The following is an 18763-nucleotide window of genomic DNA, read 5'->3' on the forward strand; positions in this document are numbered from 1 at the left end:
CTGGAACTTGGCTTCTCAGACCCCGTTCGCGTATTCACACGTGGAACGGCGGCCGAGAGACCGGCCCACGATCACACAAGGACGGTCACAGCACAATCCCAGGGTGACTTGAAGGTGCGGCGGGCAATGGCGGCTCCGCAGCGTGGCCACAACGCAGAGAAACGGACGCCCGTCACCTAGCGGTGGATTTGGGCACTGCAGGAAAAGAGCGGGCGGGCGGGGCGGGGCGGGGCGGGGGGCGGGAACAACTGGTACGTACTGCGGCATTCGGGAACCAATACGCTCTCCTGTTGCTCGGCTAAACTCCTGTTTCCCATTGAGCCATCTGACTGTCAATCAACCATCGGAGTAGCTCTTATTGGTTTAGCCTCGATCATTCTCCACCGTCCAAGCCTGTCGTTTCGTCATTACATTGCCTCTTAAACCGGACGAATTTAACCAGTTCCATTGGTCAGACGATGACCCTCCTCCCTTCCATCCTGTTCAAGGCGGAAGTGAGTGAGCCGAGATTCTTATTGGCTTAAGCTTGCAGCAGTGGCTGTCTATCAAATCGATGTTGGCGCTCGGGAAATACGAAAACCGGAAGGACGTCATTGTAAAAAAATGGCGGCGCCGGTGAGTATAGTGTGGTTTCTTCCTCTCCGCTGATGTGGACGTCTTCTTTCGGCGGTTCAGGGGAAACCGCTGGCACTAGGAAAGGGTGGTGACGGAAAATTCCTTCATGGAGGCGTTCTCCGCAGCGTGGGGTTAGGGCCCTCCGGGTTAACCCGGGGACCGGCCTCGCGGCCAGGCCGCGGGGGCTCGCGGGAGGCCCCCCGCGGGTCGTGACTGCCCTGTCTTCTCCTCTGTGTAGGGAGTGCTGGAGTCAGAGGTTCCGAGTGCCGTGACGCTTTTGAAAAGCCTCCAGGAGCAGGTGAGTAGAGCAGTCACCGAATGGCCCGGACATCGTGGGTCTCTTCGTAGGTTTTTGTTGATGTCAGTTATAGTAGGTGTAAAACAGTTGGAAGAAACCGATTTTGCTCCCCGAGAAATCAGTCACCAAAGTCAGTTTTTCTGTTCTTAGAAAGAAAACGGTGCCGGGGAAAGTGACATGGTTTTTACTTTGAACGCCCACCCAATAAAAAGTGTGTGTGACTCAGTATATGGTAGGTTCGGTCTGTGTAAAGTTACAGCTTTCGTTGCCACTGTTCAGTCTTCCTCCCGGTGACTTGGTGAAGATCGCTCTCATTTAGGAAGAATTGCAGTTTTGTTTTTTTTTTTTTTCCTGCTTCAACGGTCAGAAGCTATTCCTCCTGTAGTTTCTCAGAATTGAGAAAAGTTATCGCTCTTCAGTGACCGTATGTCAGTGTGGAGTGTGGTAATCTTTAGCTTTTTCCTTCACATTTTACAGATAGGACTTGATTTGGTTTAGTCAGCTGTTTCTGTTATTGTGTTTAAATCTGAATATTTATTTGCTGGTCATGGGGCTTGAACTCAGAGCCCCCGCACTGTCCTTGAGCCTTCTCCAGGCTAGTGCTCTGCCATTTGAGCCACAGCACCACTTCCGGCTTTTTCTGTGTATGTGGTACTGAGGAATCGAACCCAGGGTCATGTATGCACAGCAAGCATTCTACCAGCCACACTCCCAGCTACTAAATCTGATTTTTTTTTTTTTTTCCCCAGTCCTGGGCTTGGGCTCAGGCCTGAGCACGGTCCCTGGATTTTCTCAATGCTAGGGCTCTACCACTTGAGCCACAGCACCACTTCTGGCTTTTTGCTACGTTTGTGGTACCGAGGAAATGAACCCAACCCAGGTCTTCGTGCATGCTAGGAAAGCACTCTATCACTAGGCCAAACTCTCCGCCCCTAAACCTGAATATTTTAAAATTTGTTTATTTTAATGGTACTGGTGTTTAAACACAGGGCTGCATCCTTGCTGGGGAGGTTCTTAAATACTTTGGCCATGCTTTCAGCTTTTTTTCTTTTCCCTAAATTCAGGTGCTGGCTGTAACTGCACAAGTACAAGCACTAACAAAAAAAGTTCAAGCTGGAGCCTATCCTACGGAGAAGGTAAGATGTATTTGAAGAATCTCTTGACATTGTGTTCTCCATAGTTGTTTCAACATAGACTTACTATGTAGTATCTGTCTGAAGTGCTAGAGATTCATTGATGTGTAAAATCCAGTTTCTGTGCTGGAGTTGAGTGGAGAGACAGATGAAAGTAATAGCAGCAGTCACCTTAACAGAGTCATGAAGAATGCTATGCCAGCAAGCTTAGTTGCCAGGGATGCAGAGGGAGTCATAGAACAGAAGGAGCAATAGGGTTTTGAAGATTAAGTAGGATCCAGAGGTGTAGAAAGAAACTGCATCCGAAGAGCTACAGAGGCCAGAAAGCACCAAGTTGATGTTTTGAGGAAGGAAGGGAGGAAGTAGTGTTTGTAATGGATGTGTAAAGGCTATAGATAGAAAACTAGAATATAAGTCTTATGGCCTGTAACGTTTATAAGTTGCTACTATGTTTATCTAAGGCATGTTAGGGCATACTACTTTTTTTTTTTTTGTCAGACCTGGGCTTGGGCTCAAGGCATGAATACTGTCCTTGGGTTTTCTCAAGCGTAGAACTCTACCACTTGAGCCACAGCACCACTTCTGGCTTTTTTCTATGTATGTGGTACTGAGGAATCAAACCTGGGTCTTTGTGCATGCTAAGCAAGCACTCTACCACTAGGCCAAACTCTCAGCCCATACTACTTATTTTCAATACAGTAATCCCTTCTTATCTGCAATTTCACTGATTTCAGTTACTTGATGTTAAAGTCTGAAAACACAAATGGTAAATTTTAGACATTTTCATACATACCAAATTACTCATATTCTGTTATTATTAATCTCTTATTGTCCTAAATTTATGTATTAAAATATATAATTGGTATGTATGCATTTGAAGAAACATAGCATGTATAGAAATTGATTCTGTCCACCATTGCAAGCATGCACTGGGAGTTTTGAAATAGGTCTCTTATGGATAAAGATGATTAACCTGTTTTTAAAAGGGCTATTTGTTTGTGACACTGTGTTAAGTTACCTTTGACCAAGAGATACAATCCTCGGCCGGGAGTGTGGCCTAGTGATAGAGTGCTTGCTTAGGATGCACGAAGACCTGGGTTCAATTCCTCAGCACCACATACATAGAAAAAAGCCGGAAGTGGTACTGAGGCTCAAGTGGTAGAGCTCTAGCCTTGAGAAACTCCAAGGACAGTGCTCAGGCCCTGAGCTCAAGCCCAGGACTGGCAGAAAATAAAATAAATAAAAGATGCAGTCATGTGTCACAGATGTTGGCTATGAACATATTTTAGGTATGTATTTTAGGTAATAAACAAAATCCACATAGGTAAATAATAGGAAATTCAGTAATCTCACTTTTGTTCTTACTGCATGTTCATTTCTTTGCCATGTGTGGGGCCTAAACTCAGGGCCTGTGCACTATCCTTAGGCTTTTCTCAATGTTAGAGCTCTACCACTTGAACCACAGCATCACTTCCGGCTTTTTCTATGTATGTGGTTCTAACCTGGGTCTTCAGGCATGCTAGACAAGTACTCTACTACTCCTGGTCCTGTATTTTTTCTGTTCAGTTTTTCTCTCCTATACTTGTAATCCAGTTTGAACTTAATAATGCCCAAGGATGTCAGAAAAGCATACTGGTCATATTCTTTGTCCTGGCTTATTTCAGTGCTTGGTTTCTAGCATGCTTTCTGGATCACTGCAGTAGATCCTTGGTCTGTGTAGGTAGGTGTATGTTCCAAGGAGATGGCTGTTGAGGACAGATAATTGAATGCATGAGATACATAGTTTGGTAGCCTAAAATAAACCAAATTATACTGTAAGTATACTTGAATATTTTTGAATATTCCTAACTTGAAACCACATAGGGTTAGAGTATATTACTGTCACAAACATTACTGTCCTACGCATTAACACTGTTCACTGAAAATTAGATATTATGTTCTTTATCTCCAGTGCTGTGGATGCTTAATTTTTCCCATAGTGCCACCCAGGTCTTCGGCTAAAGACCTGTTCATCTTAGAGTCCCACATTTTTACTTCATCACTGTAACTGAACATTATATACCCTTTAGGACTTGGAAGGATTACTAAAACCTTGCTTTTGGGTCAGTATTGGCTTTATGGGGGGTATATTTTCACAGAATTAAGAACAGGGAAACATTCGACAGATCACTCAATGACTTAATTTGCTTTTTAAAAATATTTTAGAACCTAGAGTGTGGCCTAGTGGTAGAGTGCTCGCCTAGCATGCATGAAGCCATGGGTTTGATTCCTTGGTACCACATACACAAAAGCCAGAAGCGGTGCTGTGACTCAAGTGGTAGAGTACTAGCCTTGAAAAAGTTCAAGGATAGTGCCCAGGTCCTGAGTTCAAGCCCTAGGACTGGCCAAATTTTTTTCTTTTTAAATCCTTAAGTAGTTGTACAAAGAAGTTAACCATTCAACACTTCATTTTATGAATACAGTGCTTCTTGATCTGTTACACCTTTTGTGTTCTATACCTCTTGAACCCCACCCCTTCCGTCCATTTTCTTAATTTTGCAGGATATGCATTTGATTTGTTTGGGGGGGGGTAGGGGGAGGAGTAATAGGGCTTGAACTCAGCCTGGGCGCTGTCTTTGAGCTCTTCAGCTCAAGTCTGTTGCCCTACCCTTGAACCAAGCTCCACTTCCCGTTTTTTTCTAGAGGTTAATTGTAGATAAGAGTCTCTGGTCCTTTCGTTCCTGGGCTGGCTTTGAATCTTAATCCTCAGATCTCAGCCTCCTGAGTAGCTAGAATTATAGGCTTGAGCCACTAAGCCCGGCTGCATTTGATTTTTATGACAGCATTTTTCCCCCCATACTGCTTCTCTGTCTACTTCTCTCCCCTTGTCTTTCCCCCTCCCTTATCCTCCCCCCCCAACTTTGAGTACTTGGTATTTTTTTTTTTTTTTTGCCAGTCCTAGGCTTGAGCTCAGGGCCTGAGCACTGTCCTTGGAGTTTCTCAAGGCTAGAGCTCTACCACTTGAGCCTCAGCATCACATCTGGCTTTTTTCTATGTATGTGGTACTGAGGAATCGAATCCAGGTCTTCGTGCATACTAGGCAAGCACTCTACTACTAGGCCAAACTCCCGGCCCCTCAGTATTCATTTTTTTTGATTGAGTTAGCCTAATTATACCATTTGAGTTGTTACCTAGAAATACCATATTTTGGTTAATACATTTGTGTATACTTACGGCATACAATGCTTTAAATACAACTGATAATGTGGGACTGAGAATTTTTCTGCATCAAGTGATGTGTGCAGTGGACATACTGTGATTTTTTTTTTTTGGCAGTCCTGAGTCTTGAACTTAGGGCTTGAGCACTGTTGTTGGGCTTTCTCAAGGCTAGAGCTCTACCACTTGAGCCATAGCACCACTTCTGGCTTTCTTCTATGTATGTAGTATTGAGGAATTGAACTGGGACCTTCATGTATGCAAGGCAAGCAAGCACTCTACCATTAGGCCAAACCTCTGGCCTATGAAACACATTTTACAGATAAGATAATCCAATATTTGGCTATCAAGTGTCTAATTTAGAATGTCAACTTGCTAATCTTTAAATCCATCCTTTAGAACCACAGTAGAGTTGATAATGGAGTAAAACTGAGTTAAAACTATATACTATGTAATCTTTTTTTTTTTTTTTTGCCAGTTCCTGGGCTTGAACTCAGGGCCTAGACACTGTCCTTGAACTTCTTTTGCTGAAGGCTAGCACTCCACTGCTTGAGCCACAGTGCCACTTCCAGATTTTTCTGGAATGAAACCCAGGACTTCTTGCATGCCAGGGCCGGAAGTTTGGCTTAGTGGTGGTAAAGTGCTTGCCTAGCATGCACGAAGACCTGGGTTCAATTCTTCAGTACCACATACATAGAAAAAAGCCGAAAGTGGTACTGAGGATCAAGTGGTAGAGCTCTAGTCTTGAGAAAGTCCAAGGACAGTGCTCAGACCCTGAGCTCAAGCCCAGGGGGGGAAAAAATGTGAGCTTGTCTGTCTGGGCTGGCTTCAGTCTTAAATCTTCAGATTTCAGCGTTCTGAGTAGGTAGTATATCAGCACCCAGCAGCTACCATGTAAATCTTTGCCAAAGTAAAGGTTTTCCTAGTGCAGTGTGTGATATCCCAGCCATTTTGGGGGGACAGGAACCCCTCCCCCAAATAATAAAGTCACCAACACTCAGTGAACCAAGCTAGGAGTCATTTGAATAGCAGTGCAGTGGCAGCTCTACACCTCAGGCTGATAGAAAGCAGCCCCAGGCTGCAGTGGGCTGAGCTTTTAAAGGTAGATACCACATGCAGGCAGTGATCATAACTCCACACAGGTCATCACCGTATGGTGTCCAACCACAAGGATGGGGCCACATGCAGGTGGTCTAGTAGGTTAAACATTCTTTACAAAAAGAATATGGCAGGTAAGCCTGCCAGGTTATTACATCCCAACCCCTTTGTAAGTAAATCAAATGTTTGATAGAAGACAATAGTCTTGAGTCAAAGCTATAGTGACTCAAGGCTTCCACGACATGTCAAATGTCAGTTGTCATTCTCCTGTTTCCCCTTATATGTTTCCTTTACTCTATCCTGCCTCGTTTTTTAAGAAATTGGCTGGTTTCTTCATTGTTGGGTTGTTGGAGGAAGATTCATCTTTTATAACTTCTTCCAGCTGACTCAGGGATGTTGACCCTCCCTAGCCAGAAACCTATCGCCTTTGCCTATTTTCGCTAATCACTGCTTTTGTAACACTTCAGCTTTTATTTACATCTCAAGCCTTGAAGCACTAGCCACAGCCCATTGCCTTGGGGTCACCTATTTTAAAATAGAAAAAAATTATCTTTCAGTCTGAGTTTAACTTTTAGAGAACCTTGAGATGACAGAACTTTTGAACTCAAATGACAAGAATTACAAGCAATATTACTGTACCAACAATTTCAGGCTTGCATATGCCTTTTTTTTTTAAAGAAATAGATTTAGATATATGGTAATATGATGCTTAAATTTTAATTGCTTTAGCGATAGTAACACAATAAGATATATTAAAAAGTGTATTAGTAATACAATAATAAAACAGTAATACACTTATTGTAATATACCTATTGTATTACTAAGTAAGTTTGTAAGTGTATTTCTGAGTAAAGATACTTAAATGAATATGGCTAATTTTTCAGAAAGTACTAGTTCCAAAAATACACAATACTATTGAGACAAAATTGTTTCAGATAAAACTTTAACCTTCTTTTAAAGTCTCCTAAGAACAATTTTTAGAAATATTAATCCACAGATTTCCAGTTTCACTCTGCAAGGAAGTTCACTCAGCCCTTCCAACTAGGTTTAAAAGAACTTTCATGTTAGCTTGTTCTCTTCCACCATGTGTGGTCTCCTCCTAGGGCATGCCCCTTTGATCCTTAAATATTCAAGTAGTTTTAGACAGAACAAGGTTCTGATAAGACCTTCACATTTAAATTTCTAATACTTGTCCCCAAATTTTAGCTGAAGGAAACATCCCAGCTTCTCTGATGTCTTTTCATAAGCCAGATAACCTGATTTACAGTGTAAATGCCTTATACATTAAAATCAGATCAATTTGTAATTCAGTTTGCAATTCAAAAGATCCTTAAGTCTTTTAAACACTAAAACCTGATGATATTTTTGGAGCTTATACTCACCCATTTACCTTTGAGGTTCAGGCCCATTGTTTTTTTCAGGAGATTATAAATGTTGGCCCATTGTCTGAACCAGTTACTTGTGGGAGAGGAAACCTTGGCACTATCTCCTGCAGCAACTTCTGGGCCTTTTCTCTTGATTGGGTAAGCCTTTAACCATCTTGAAAAGGTATCTACAAAAAACCAAGTACCTATATCCATAGTTCCCTAGCTTTACCTCAGTATGAAATGTACTTCCCAGACCTCTCCTGGCAAAAGTGCCATGAGCTCTTACTCCTTCTGGAACAGAGGTTGTTATTTACTGGATGTCAGCTGACACCTAGAAATACTATGCACAAGATTTTTCAGGTGGGGAATAAAGTGGGTTCGTGACAATTGGCAATAAAGCTTCATTTCCCCCATGTGGGTGATTTGATGTGCTTGTTGCACAAGTTGTTTTCCTAGTGCATAAGGAATTAAAATTCTTGGATCTTCTCATGTCTTCCAACCTGAAAGAGAAGTATTTAGAGCCGTTTGATCTTCCACCTGCAGGTCCACATCAGGGTTTGGGGGAGTTCTGAAAGAGGGGCCACAACTGAAAGGTTGATAGGCTTCATTTCCTTTTGCTGTCTTGTCAATAGCCTTGCTTCTCCTTGCCTCTAGGGAATCATTCCTTTGGTGGCCTGGGCAGTGTATAATGGCCACCTTTTGGGGGAGCCAGATTGCATCCAACGCTGCCCAAGATCTCTTCCACATATTTTCCTGCTGAGGTTAATAGGCCTCTTTTTTTGTATAATGCCTCATTGGACATGAGCTGTGGCAAAAGCATATCTGCTATCCGTGAAGTGTGCAGTCTTCTACCTGAGAGCTTGAGTTAGGGCAATCAGTTCTGGGCAGAAATGCTTCTGGAATCAGTTTTCTGGGGTCCCAAATCCTGAGTCACCTTTTTAGCTATTTCCTTTTGCTAAAAGATGGAAAGTTTTTGCAAGCTGGGAAGGGCCAGGGCAGGTGCTGATATCAAGGCCTGCTTTAATGAGTCAAAGGCCTGTTTTTGTTTCTCCCCAGTTTAGGGGAGTATCCCCTCCAGTTGTAGTAGAATAAAGATTTAGCTATTTCAGCATATCCTGGACTCCAGAGGTGACAGTACCATGCCCCTGTTGAATTACCTGACTGTTTTAGTTGAAAGGGGAGGTAACTTCAGAATGGTTCCAGTTCTCCTTTGGACAGGGTTTGCTGTCACTCCTTGAACCCATAGCCCAGATGAGTAGCCTGGTATTTACAAAGTTTTTCTTAGCTGATACCTTGTAGGTCAAATGCTCAGGCTTTCTGACTGAAGTCCTAGGTGGCCTCCTCACAAACCTCCTAGCTTGGGGCTCTCAGTAGCAGGCCATCAACATAATTGTAAGGGGTTACTTCTGTGTACTCACCCAATGGGAAAAGGCCTCCAGGTCTTGACTTGGAGCTTCAAAGAAAGAGAGTTCTTAAAACCTTGTCCAGGTTAGTTGGCCAGAGAAGCTGGCCTCTACTGTCCATTTGAAGATAAAGATGAGCTGACTGGCTTTTGCCAAGGGCAGACATCATGCTGGTTTCAGTCTCCTGGAAGATGATTGTGGCATGCAGCTTTTGAAGCCACCTGACGGCTCTGATCCCACTCCTTGGAGGTAAAGAGGATCAGTAAGCTGCCGACAATCATCCCAAGTAGGTCAATGAGTAAAGAAAATAGACTCGGGCCGGGAGTTTGGCCTAGTGGTTAAAGTGCTTGCCTAGCATGCATGACGACCCGGGTTTGATTCCTTGGTACCACATACATAGAAAAAAGCCAGAAGTGGTGCTGAGGCTCAAGTGGTAGAGCTCTAGCCTTGAGAAAGTCCAAGGACAGTGCTCAGGCCCTGAGCTCAAGCCCAGGACTGGCAAAAAAAAAAAAAAAAAAAAAAATAGACTCAAGGAGTTTAAGATTAAAACCTGGGGTTTTCTGAAGAAGAAAAAAAAAAGCAGGGGCAGGGGAGTGGGGGGGATAGGAGGGAGGGAGGCTTAAGTCAGCCTTGAGATTCCTGTGCTGAAGAACTGAGGGATCTGGTTGGGTGACCAGGCTTTCAGAAGTGATCCCATTAAAGAAGGGGCAGATTAAAGGAACCTTCAGATAGCCAGTTTACATTGAACTGCCATTCAAGCTCCCAGAGAGCCCAGAGATGGCACATGAGCACTGACTTCCTGAAATCAGAAAAAACATTCAAGCATTAATTCCACCGTGGGTAGAGACCGATGTTGATTGGCCCATGTTGTCCTTTTGGTAAATGGAAACAGCTGTGCACAGAGACAAGGAATAAACTGGCCACACAGACAAGCCTCATGTGGGGCTTAAATGTACACAAAGGCACCACTCACCTGTCCTGGTCCAGTTCTGGTTTAATTCAGGTTCATTTAGTACACAGAACATATAACACTCACCCGTCTGTCTTAACTGGTGCCGAGACCTGTGTGAGTTGGTCCAACAATGGAGTGACATCTCACTACCACCTAGGTCGAGTTGTGCATCCACGTCCAGTACACAGAACACAAGATGCTCACCAGTCTGTTTCAACCGATGCACAGGACACAAGACACTCACCTCCAGTGGATTTTAGACAGACTCCTGTTTAATGCTGACCACAGGAAGTATCTGGCTTGGAAAAGCTACCGCCCTTCTCTGGGGCTGAGAGGAATTTCTCAGTGGCCACCCCCTTTGAAAGGTTGGGGCGCACCCATCCTGGGCTTCCCGAAATCAAGGCCTGAGGCTGGGATCTCGCTGGGGCCTCCGATGTAATGTCCCAGCCATTTTGGGGGGTTTGACCCCCCCGGAACAGATTCACTAGCACTTAGTGAACGGAGCTAGGAGTCAGTTTAATAGCAGTGCAGTGGCTACTCTCCACCTTTGTCCTAATAGAGAGCAGCCCCGCCCTTCAGTGGGGCTAAGCTTTTTTTTTTTTTTTTTTTTTTGCCAGTCCTGGGCTTCAACTCAGGGCCTGGGCACTGTCCTTGGACTTTCTCAAGGTTAGAGCTCCACCACTTGAGCCTCAGCACCACTTCTGCCTTTTTTCTATGTATGTGGTACCGAGGAATTGAACCCAGGTCTTCGTGCATGCTAGGCCACACCCCCAGCCCTGGGGCTAAGCTTTTAAAAGGTAAACACACGCAGATGTTAGTGACCTATGACATCACAAGAGGAAACATTTTTACCAAACAGAAATGACTTGCTGGGTTATTATAACCAGCACTCGGTGAACTGAGCTAGGAATTTTTTGTTTTGTTTGTTTGTTTTGCCAGTCCTGGGGCTTGAACTCAGGGCCTGAGTACTGTTCTTGGGCTTTCTCAAGGCTAGCACTCTACCACTTGAGCCACAGCACCAGTTCTGGCTTTTTCTATGTATGTGGTACCGAGGAGTCAAACCCGGGTCATTGTGCATGCTAGGCAAGCACTCTACCACTGGGCCAAACTCCCGGCCCACTAGGAGTCATTTTAGTAGCAGTGCAGCAGCTCTTCTACCTTCAGGCTAATAGAGAGCCATCCTGAGCTTCAGTGGGGCTGAGCTTTTAAAGGAAAGCTCCAGGGCCGAAAGCATGGCCTAGTGGTAGAGTGCTTACCTATCAGCATGAAGCCCCGGGTTTGATTCCTCAGTACTACAGAAACAAAAATTCAGAAGTGGTGCTCTGGCTTAAGTGGTAGAGCATTAAGCAAAAGAAGCTCAGGGACAGAGCTAAGGCCCTCATTTCAAGCCCAGGGATTGGCAAGGAAAAAAACCAACCAAACAAAAAAAACCCCTAAACTGGGCACTGTTGGCTTTCACTGTAATCCTAGTTTCTTAGGAGGTTAGTTATCACGATCAAGAGGATCATGGTTTGAAGCCAGCCTGAGTAGGAAAGCCTGGAAGACTTACCTTCAATTAACTACCCCTGAAAAGACAGTGGAGCTGTAGCTCAAGTGGTAGCTAGCCTTGAGCTACAAAGCTCAGGAACAGCACCCACGCCCTGAGTTTAAGACCCAGGAGTACCATAAACCAAAAAGTTATCTAGTATGACATTTGCTTGATTTTCTGCCTGTCAGTATAAAGCAGTTTTTGTTTTTATTTTTTTGAACTTATCCAGATAAAACCTTGCATATAGACACTGTATCAGTGAGATATACCATGAGTCCTGTATTACAGTTTCAATTTTGTGAAGTTTGAAAGATATAAAAGCACAAAGAAAGAAATGGAAAAATAGTGTTTGTGGAACCTTTTAATTTATGAGTAATATATTTTTGTTGGGGAAGCTTTCATAGTATAGGTACTCCATTGCTTCCCTGTGTGTTGTTACTTGTGTGTTTTCTTCCAGACATTTCCCTATACATATAAAATTGTGTGTATTGGCTGGGAATATAGCTTAGTGGTAGAGTGCTTGCCTAGCATGCTTGAATCCCTGGGTTTGATTCCTCAGTATCACATACACAAAAAAGGCTGGAAATGGTACTGTGTCTCAAGTGGTAGAGTGCTACCCTTGAGGAAAAGAAGCTGGACAGTGCCCAGGCCCAGAGTACAAGCCCCAAGACTGGCAAAAAACAAAACAACAACAACAAAATAAAAAACCTGTGTATCATACAATCACAGGTTTTGCTGATAGGGATTTTAATTCTATTTTAGCATGTCTATCTGTATATATACATTAACTGCTTGTTTATACCTGTGTCATATAATTGTATCATGTAAGGGTAAAATCAGTATTTTGATTAACATATTTGGCAGTATATGGAGATTTTTAAAAATTATCTAGCCTTAGATGTCAGTATCTCTGAGCTTGAGAAACTTCGCTGTAGTCTTTCTGAAGGGATACTTTGTTGATTTCCTTGCTCTTAGTAACTTCCAATAATTCTCTAATCTTTGCTTCTCTATGTTAGCATAATCTTCTGACCATGTTGGGTACAGCTACTTCTTGAGACTGCAGTAGTCTCTTATCCATGGGATATATTTCAAGACACCTCTTCAGTGGATGCCTGAATTGCATATAATACCATAGCCTGTGTGTGTTCTTTTTCCTGTATCATACACAATTAAATCTGTCCTATGTTCTGTGCTCTGGTGCTTTATTTTCATCTCTGCTCTTGCATATTGGGGCCATTATTAAGTAAAATAAGAATTAGTTGAATGGTTGCTAGATGGCTATTGAGGTTACTTAACAGGCAAGTAGCATATTCTTTGTGGATAAACTAGACAAGGGATAATTTGCATTTCTGGTGGAATGGGGTGAGATGGCATACAGTTTCATCGCACTACACAGAGCACTATACAATTTAAAGCCTGAATAATAGTTTATCTCAGTAACATTTCATTTGATATTTTTGAACTACAGTCGATTACAGATCACTAAAACTTCAGAAAACAAGACTGCATGTCAGGAGGAACTACTGTACTTCAGGTTGACACAGAAAACCTGAATTTGAAAAAATCCCATTTGACTCTTTGCTAACACTGAATCTGTGTTTCCTATTGTTTTGTTTAACTCAGGGTCTTAGCTTCTTAGAAGTGAAAGACCAGCTGCTGCTTATGTACCTCATGGATCTGAGCCACCTCATCCTTGACAAAGCCTCAGGAGGATCTCTTCTGGAACATGCTGCAGTTTTGAGACTGGTGGAGATCCGCACGGTATGAGCTCAAGGTTTTTAGATCCTGATCTCAAAGTATCACACAGTAGGTTTCATCTAAATGAATGTACTTACGTTTAAATAAGGAAAACAGGTGGAGGCGAGTATTTTTTCTCTTTGGGACTGGTTTATCTTTGATTTGGGGAAGATAATATAGTCTTTTGTTGTTATTGGTTGTGGAGCTTGAAATCTGATCCTGGGTGCTGTCCCTGAGCTCTTCAGCTCAAGGCTAATGCCCTACCACTTGAGCCACAGTGCCACTTCCAGTTTTCTGGTGTTTAATTGGAGATAAGAGTCTCATGGACTTTCGTTCCTGGGCTGGTTTTGAACTGAGGTCCTCAGATCTCAGCCTCCTGAGTAGCTAGGATTACAGGTGTGAGCCACTGGTGCTGACTTAATTTTATTCCATTGCCATATTACAGGTTTTGGAAAAACTTCGTCCCTTGGACCAAAAACTAAAGTATCAGATTGACAAACTGGTAAAGACTGCAGTGACAGGCAGCCTCAGTAAGTAGGAAGCACATCAGAAAGTTGTGGGTCATCATAGTTTCAAATCTTGTAAACTGTCTTGGGTTTTTTTATTCTAGGTGAGAATGACCCACTTCGTTTTAAGCCCCATCCTAGCAATATGATGAGCAAGGTAAGGGACTGTATTAGCCTCTTATTCTTTCTGAATGATCCCAGAGTGCTTGTGTTTTTTTGTGACTTTACTTTCCAGCTTGTGTCTTAGAATGTTTCAGTATGAGGTTCACTTTTCCCCCTTCCACTTACATTCTCATCTTCCCAGGGTATCACCGTACTGAGTTTTCTTCTCATTTTTCTATTAGCAGTTCCTAAATTATAGACCTTTTTTCTTTTCTCTCTCTTTCTTTTCTTTCTTTCTTTTTTTTTTTCTTCTGTAGTTGAGTTCTGAGGATGAAGAGGATGATGAAGCAGAGGATGGCCAGTCTGAGGCTTCAGGGAAGAAATCTACAAAAGGAGCATCTAAGAAATATGTTCCACCACGCTTGGTTCCAGTACATTATGGTATGAATTGTGCCTGCTCCCTCTCAGTGGGTGTTGGGTTCTTTTCCTTTTCTCTGTTCTGGAATAACCCTTTTGGATTTTTTATTGCTTAGATGAAACAGAGGCTGAGCGGGAGAAAAAACGCCTGGACCGAGCCAAGAGGCGGGCATTGAGTAGCTCTGTCATTCGTGAACTCAAGGAGCAGTACTCCGATGCTCCAGAAGAAATCCGTGACACTCGCCATCCACATGTCACTCGCCAGAGTCAAGAGGACCAGCACAGGTCTGAGCTCTTACAGTTATAAATTATTTTCACTACGTAGAATTGGCCCTCTACTTTGAGTTAACTATGATTAAATCTGGTCCTAAGAAAACCAACATATAGGATATGGAGTGAGAAATTTGGGATGATAGTTCTAAGAATTTAGAGTTTGAAGTAAATGATAAGAATGAGAAAAAAAGTTACTTTTGTTTTCCCCTTCATCTGCTTAGGCTGTAATAAATTGTGGAGTGACATATATGCACTTCTACATAGTAGGGCTTTAGTTGTCTCTATCTCATTATCACAACTCTCCCTTGTGCCGAATGAATGCAGTAAAGGCAGGGGGAGTTTCTTGGGGGGGGGGAGAGGGTGTGTGTGTGTGCATGTGTGTACACATGCTGCTTCTGGGACTTTAAACTCAGGGTCTGGACACTATCCCTGAGCTTTTTTGTTCAAAGCTAGCACTCTACCACTTGAGCGACAGCTCTACTTCTGGCTTTTTCACTGGTTAATGGAAATGAGTCTCACAGATTTTCCTGCCCTAGGCTGGCTTTTGAAACACAATCTTCAGATCTCAGCTTCCTAACTAGCTAGAAATCCCAATTGTGAGCCACAGGCACCTGTCTAAGGCAGTTTTTTGTAATGGCACTAAGTTTGGTAAAGACAGGTTTAAAAAAATGACTCCAACTTGAATTCATATTCGTTAACTTTACTCAGGTTCTGAAAGGGCCCGTTGAGAGGATCTACTTTGTAGGCTTGAAGTAAAAGAATTTCCTGGTAAAATATTTTAAATAGTTGTGTGGACTTATCTCTAGGATGAGAGAAGTTCTAGGACAGAGAAAATTTCTTTCTTTTTTTCTCTTATTTTTGGTTTTGCTTTTTTGCTGGTCCTGGGGCTTAAACTCAGGGCCTGGGCACTATCCTTGGGCTTTTGCATTTTCTATGTAGTACCAAAGAATCGAACCCAGGGCTTTGTGTGTGCTAGGCAAGCACTCTACCACTAGGCCACAGAGAACATTTCTACAGCTTAGAATTCCACATATCTTTACTAAAAACTATGTTGATCTATGAAAAATCTTGAGAACTGTCTGAACAAGGATGAATAAATAACAGGACCGAGATTCTGGCTTAGAGCTTCCTGTCATCATGATGTGAGCTGCTGGAAACTCTTTCTCTGGCAGGATTAACTACGAGGAGAGCATGATGGTGCGATTAAGTGTCAGTAAGCGAGAGAAAGGACGACGAAAACGAGCAAGTGTTATGAGCACACAGCTTCATTCCCTCACACACTTCAGTGACATCAGTGCATTGACCGGAGGAACTGCTCATCTTGATGAGGTGAGTCTGAGATGCAGTGGTAGCTGTCATGTTTTTAGCCATATGTATATGGGGCTTAGTAACAGGAGGATTGGGAAAAACACTGCCACTCCTTCACTTCTCCATCTGTCTCCAGGACCAGAATCCTATTAAGAAGCGGAAGAAGATACCTAAGAAAGCCCGGAAGAAAAAAGGTCAGTGAACCTCTAGGACTTAGGTGATCAAGTGCAAGATAGAAGTTAGAATTGCAAGAATTTGTATCTCTCAGGATTTGCCATCTTGAGTCTCACTAAACTCCATACTGTTTCTTCCATACTGAGTGTTAATGTCTGTAGGTAGGCCTTTTATTTTCTTTTTGTCTAAATAGGAAATCAGCATTATTCACAGAAGGGATATGTAGATTTCATTGCCAAAGTCTCAGCACCTATTCATTCTGCCTTAACTAGAATTAAAGTATTTCCCAAAGGAACCATTACTCGTTTCAGTTTCATTCCTAGTTCTAGTCTTTTGGGGAAGATAACAGAGGACTACCTTAGGAACTTACCCTGTCCAGCCCTTCTCTAGATTAGCCCTATTTTCCTGTCATTCCGCTTTTCCAACTGTCCTTTGCCTCATTCTTGGTTTCCCTTCCTTTCAGGTTTTCGAAGGCGGCGGTGATTATGGGTGTCCATATATCTATATATTTTTTTGGTTATCCTGGGATACTTCTAATTTCACTGTATGTAGGTTTTTTTTCCCTTTGGAATTATTTGCTTTGGACATGTGGAAAGATTTTTACCAATAAAATTGATTTTACTTAAGAACTAAAGCCCCCTTTGCACATGTATTGTATGACTGAAATTGCTGAGTATGTGGAGTATTTTTATAGGTGAATGAGTGGTGGCAAGAGAAAGATGGATTTTCTTGTTATTGAAGTTTGGCTTTATAAAGTTTTCATTGGTAATATATCTTCTTTAGAAATTAGAGATTAGTTATTTTATAAGAACTATTGAGATGTTAGAGTAGAATAACCAACTGTTCCAACTCACATTGCCTCAGCAATATAGAGTTGTTATTGTACAATACTAATAATAGCTGGAATATGTGGATTTTAAGTTTTATGACTGTATGTAGCCTGGCCACCAGGTGGCAGTAGTGCCTGATTATAAACAAAAATAAGAAAAACTTTATAAGAGCCTTTCTGTATCTCTACTTCTCAGAATGTTTCCTTCCTTTCCCTCCCTCCCTCCCTCCCTCCCTCCATTCTTTCCTTCATCTTTCCTTTTAGGTGACGAGATTTGAACTCTTGTTAAATGTTTACTAGGCAGGTGCTCTACCACTTGAGTTATGTCTCCAGCTGTATGTATGTGGTACCGAGGAATCGAACCTGGGTCTTCGTGCATGCTAGGCAAGCACTCTACCACTAAGCCAAAGTCTCGGCTCCGCTCTTAGTTATTTTTTTAGTCTTCCTTCAATTAAGGCCTTAGCAGTTTGCCAGTCAGTAAAGGCTAGTCTTTTTTTTTTTTTGCAAAGAGCTGCAAAAGAATGGCAAGAAGCAGATATATAAGAAATTCCTAGTGTGACTACCAAAGAATGAAAACCCTACAGAAGTATCAGCCAAACCCAAGTAAGGAGAATAGTGGTAATTATATTTGAGATCTTGTATTCCATCCAGAGAATAATTTCTTTTAGTAAGAGGTACCATTGGCCTTGTGTGATTTTTTTTTTTCTTTTTAAAGGTAAGACATCTAAAATGAAGTTGAATCTATAGAATTAAATCATTGGAGAAGTTTGAAAGGCTTTGAGTCCCAGAATTCTAGTATCTGGCTGTTCTAGGCTGTATCATGGGTAGGAATATAATTTGACTGATTATCTTCCTAAAATGTAAGTCCTATGAATTTGGAATTATAGGGGTCTGCCTGATTGCCTAATTTAGGTAAGAGTCTATATTCAGTCAGTTGTAATCTGGTAGAAATTAGAAGTCTGGATTTACGGCTCCCCTTAGCTGATGGTCTTAGGCAAATCATTTAACAGCCCAGGCTGGCTTTGAACCTCTGTCCTCAGATCTCAGCCTCCTCAGTAGCTGGGATCACAGGTGTGAGCCACTGTGCCTGGCTTTAATTCAGTCTTTAATCTCAGGTGCTCTTGTTTTCTGTGGCCTTTAGGCATTAAAAAAGACTTCTGGCAGTTAATGAAATTACCTCTGAGAGTATAGCAGAGTCAATAAACAGTAGAGTATACTATATTACAGAATTTCATGTATTTTTTTTTTTTGCCAGTCCTGGGCCTGAACACTGTCCTTGGACTTTCTCAAGGCTAGAGCTCTACCACTTGAGCCTCAGCACCACTTCCAGCTTTTTTCTATGTATGTGGTACCAAGGAATCAAACCCGGGTCCTCGTGCATGCTAGGCAAGCACTCTACCACTAGGCCAAACTCCCGGTCATGTAGATTCTTAATATATATGTAATGTGCCTGAGTTAAGTTGGTTTAGTTGACATGGACATGAGAGGTCCTGTCCTGGATTTTTATGTTAGGGTCTCCTTTTATGACTTTTAGACCTCTACAGAAAATAGTTTTAGGAATGTTGAGGAAGAATTAGACTTTTGAGGTTTCTTTAATGTTCGTTCTGTTGTTTACTTTTCTTTCCTGTATTAATACAGATTCAGTTCTCTGATCATTCCAAGCTCCAAAAATGTCACAGAGTGTTCTCTGTCGTTAGCACATGAGCACCGATTGTATTAGCATATGATGATAAGTCCTCACTTTGTTTAATTTAGGATCTCTGCCTTCCAAATTAGGGAGGGGGATGGGAGTGTCAACTGGTCTCATTTTACTTTAAAACTTTGTTTT

The 18763-nt window shown here is 42.3% G+C and overlaps 1 protein-coding gene across 1 annotated transcript; it reads left to right on the forward strand.

Moving 5' to 3' along the window:
* The first annotated feature begins 577 nt into the window (after positions 1–577).
* Ngdn (neuroguidin) lies at positions 578–16729 on the forward strand. The gene is made up of 11 exons (XM_090345479.1): positions 578–615; positions 854–913; positions 1978–2049; positions 13213–13350; positions 13772–13856; positions 13937–13989; positions 14252–14375; positions 14468–14636; positions 15797–15953; positions 16069–16126; positions 16570–16729. Exons 1-11 carry the CDS (start codon positions 604–606, stop codon positions 16587–16589), a joined length of 948 nt encoding a protein of 315 aa, XP_090201605.1. The 5' UTR covers positions 578–603; the 3' UTR covers positions 16590–16729.
* Positions 16730–18763: the final 2034 nt, after the last annotated feature.

Source organism: Megascapheus bottae, chromosome 14 (genome assembly GCF_031878675.1).
Source record: "Megascapheus bottae isolate mThoBot1 chromosome 14, mThoBot2.hap1, whole genome shotgun sequence".
Classification (NCBI taxonomy): domain Eukaryota; kingdom Metazoa; phylum Chordata; class Mammalia; order Rodentia; family Geomyidae; genus Megascapheus; species Megascapheus bottae.

What these genes read in the sequence shown, in the direction of transcription:
- Ngdn (XM_090345479.1), top strand. An exon ending in TGCAGTGACAGGCAGCCTCA is followed by an intron (nt 13,857 to 13,936) that starts GTAAGTAGGAAG and finishes TTTTTATTCTAG; the next exon opens with GTGAGAATGACCCACTTCGT. An exon ending in CTTGGTTCCAGTACATTATG is followed by an intron (nt 14,376 to 14,467) that starts GTATGAATTGTG and finishes TTTATTGCTTAG; the next exon opens with ATGAAACAGAGGCTGAGCGG.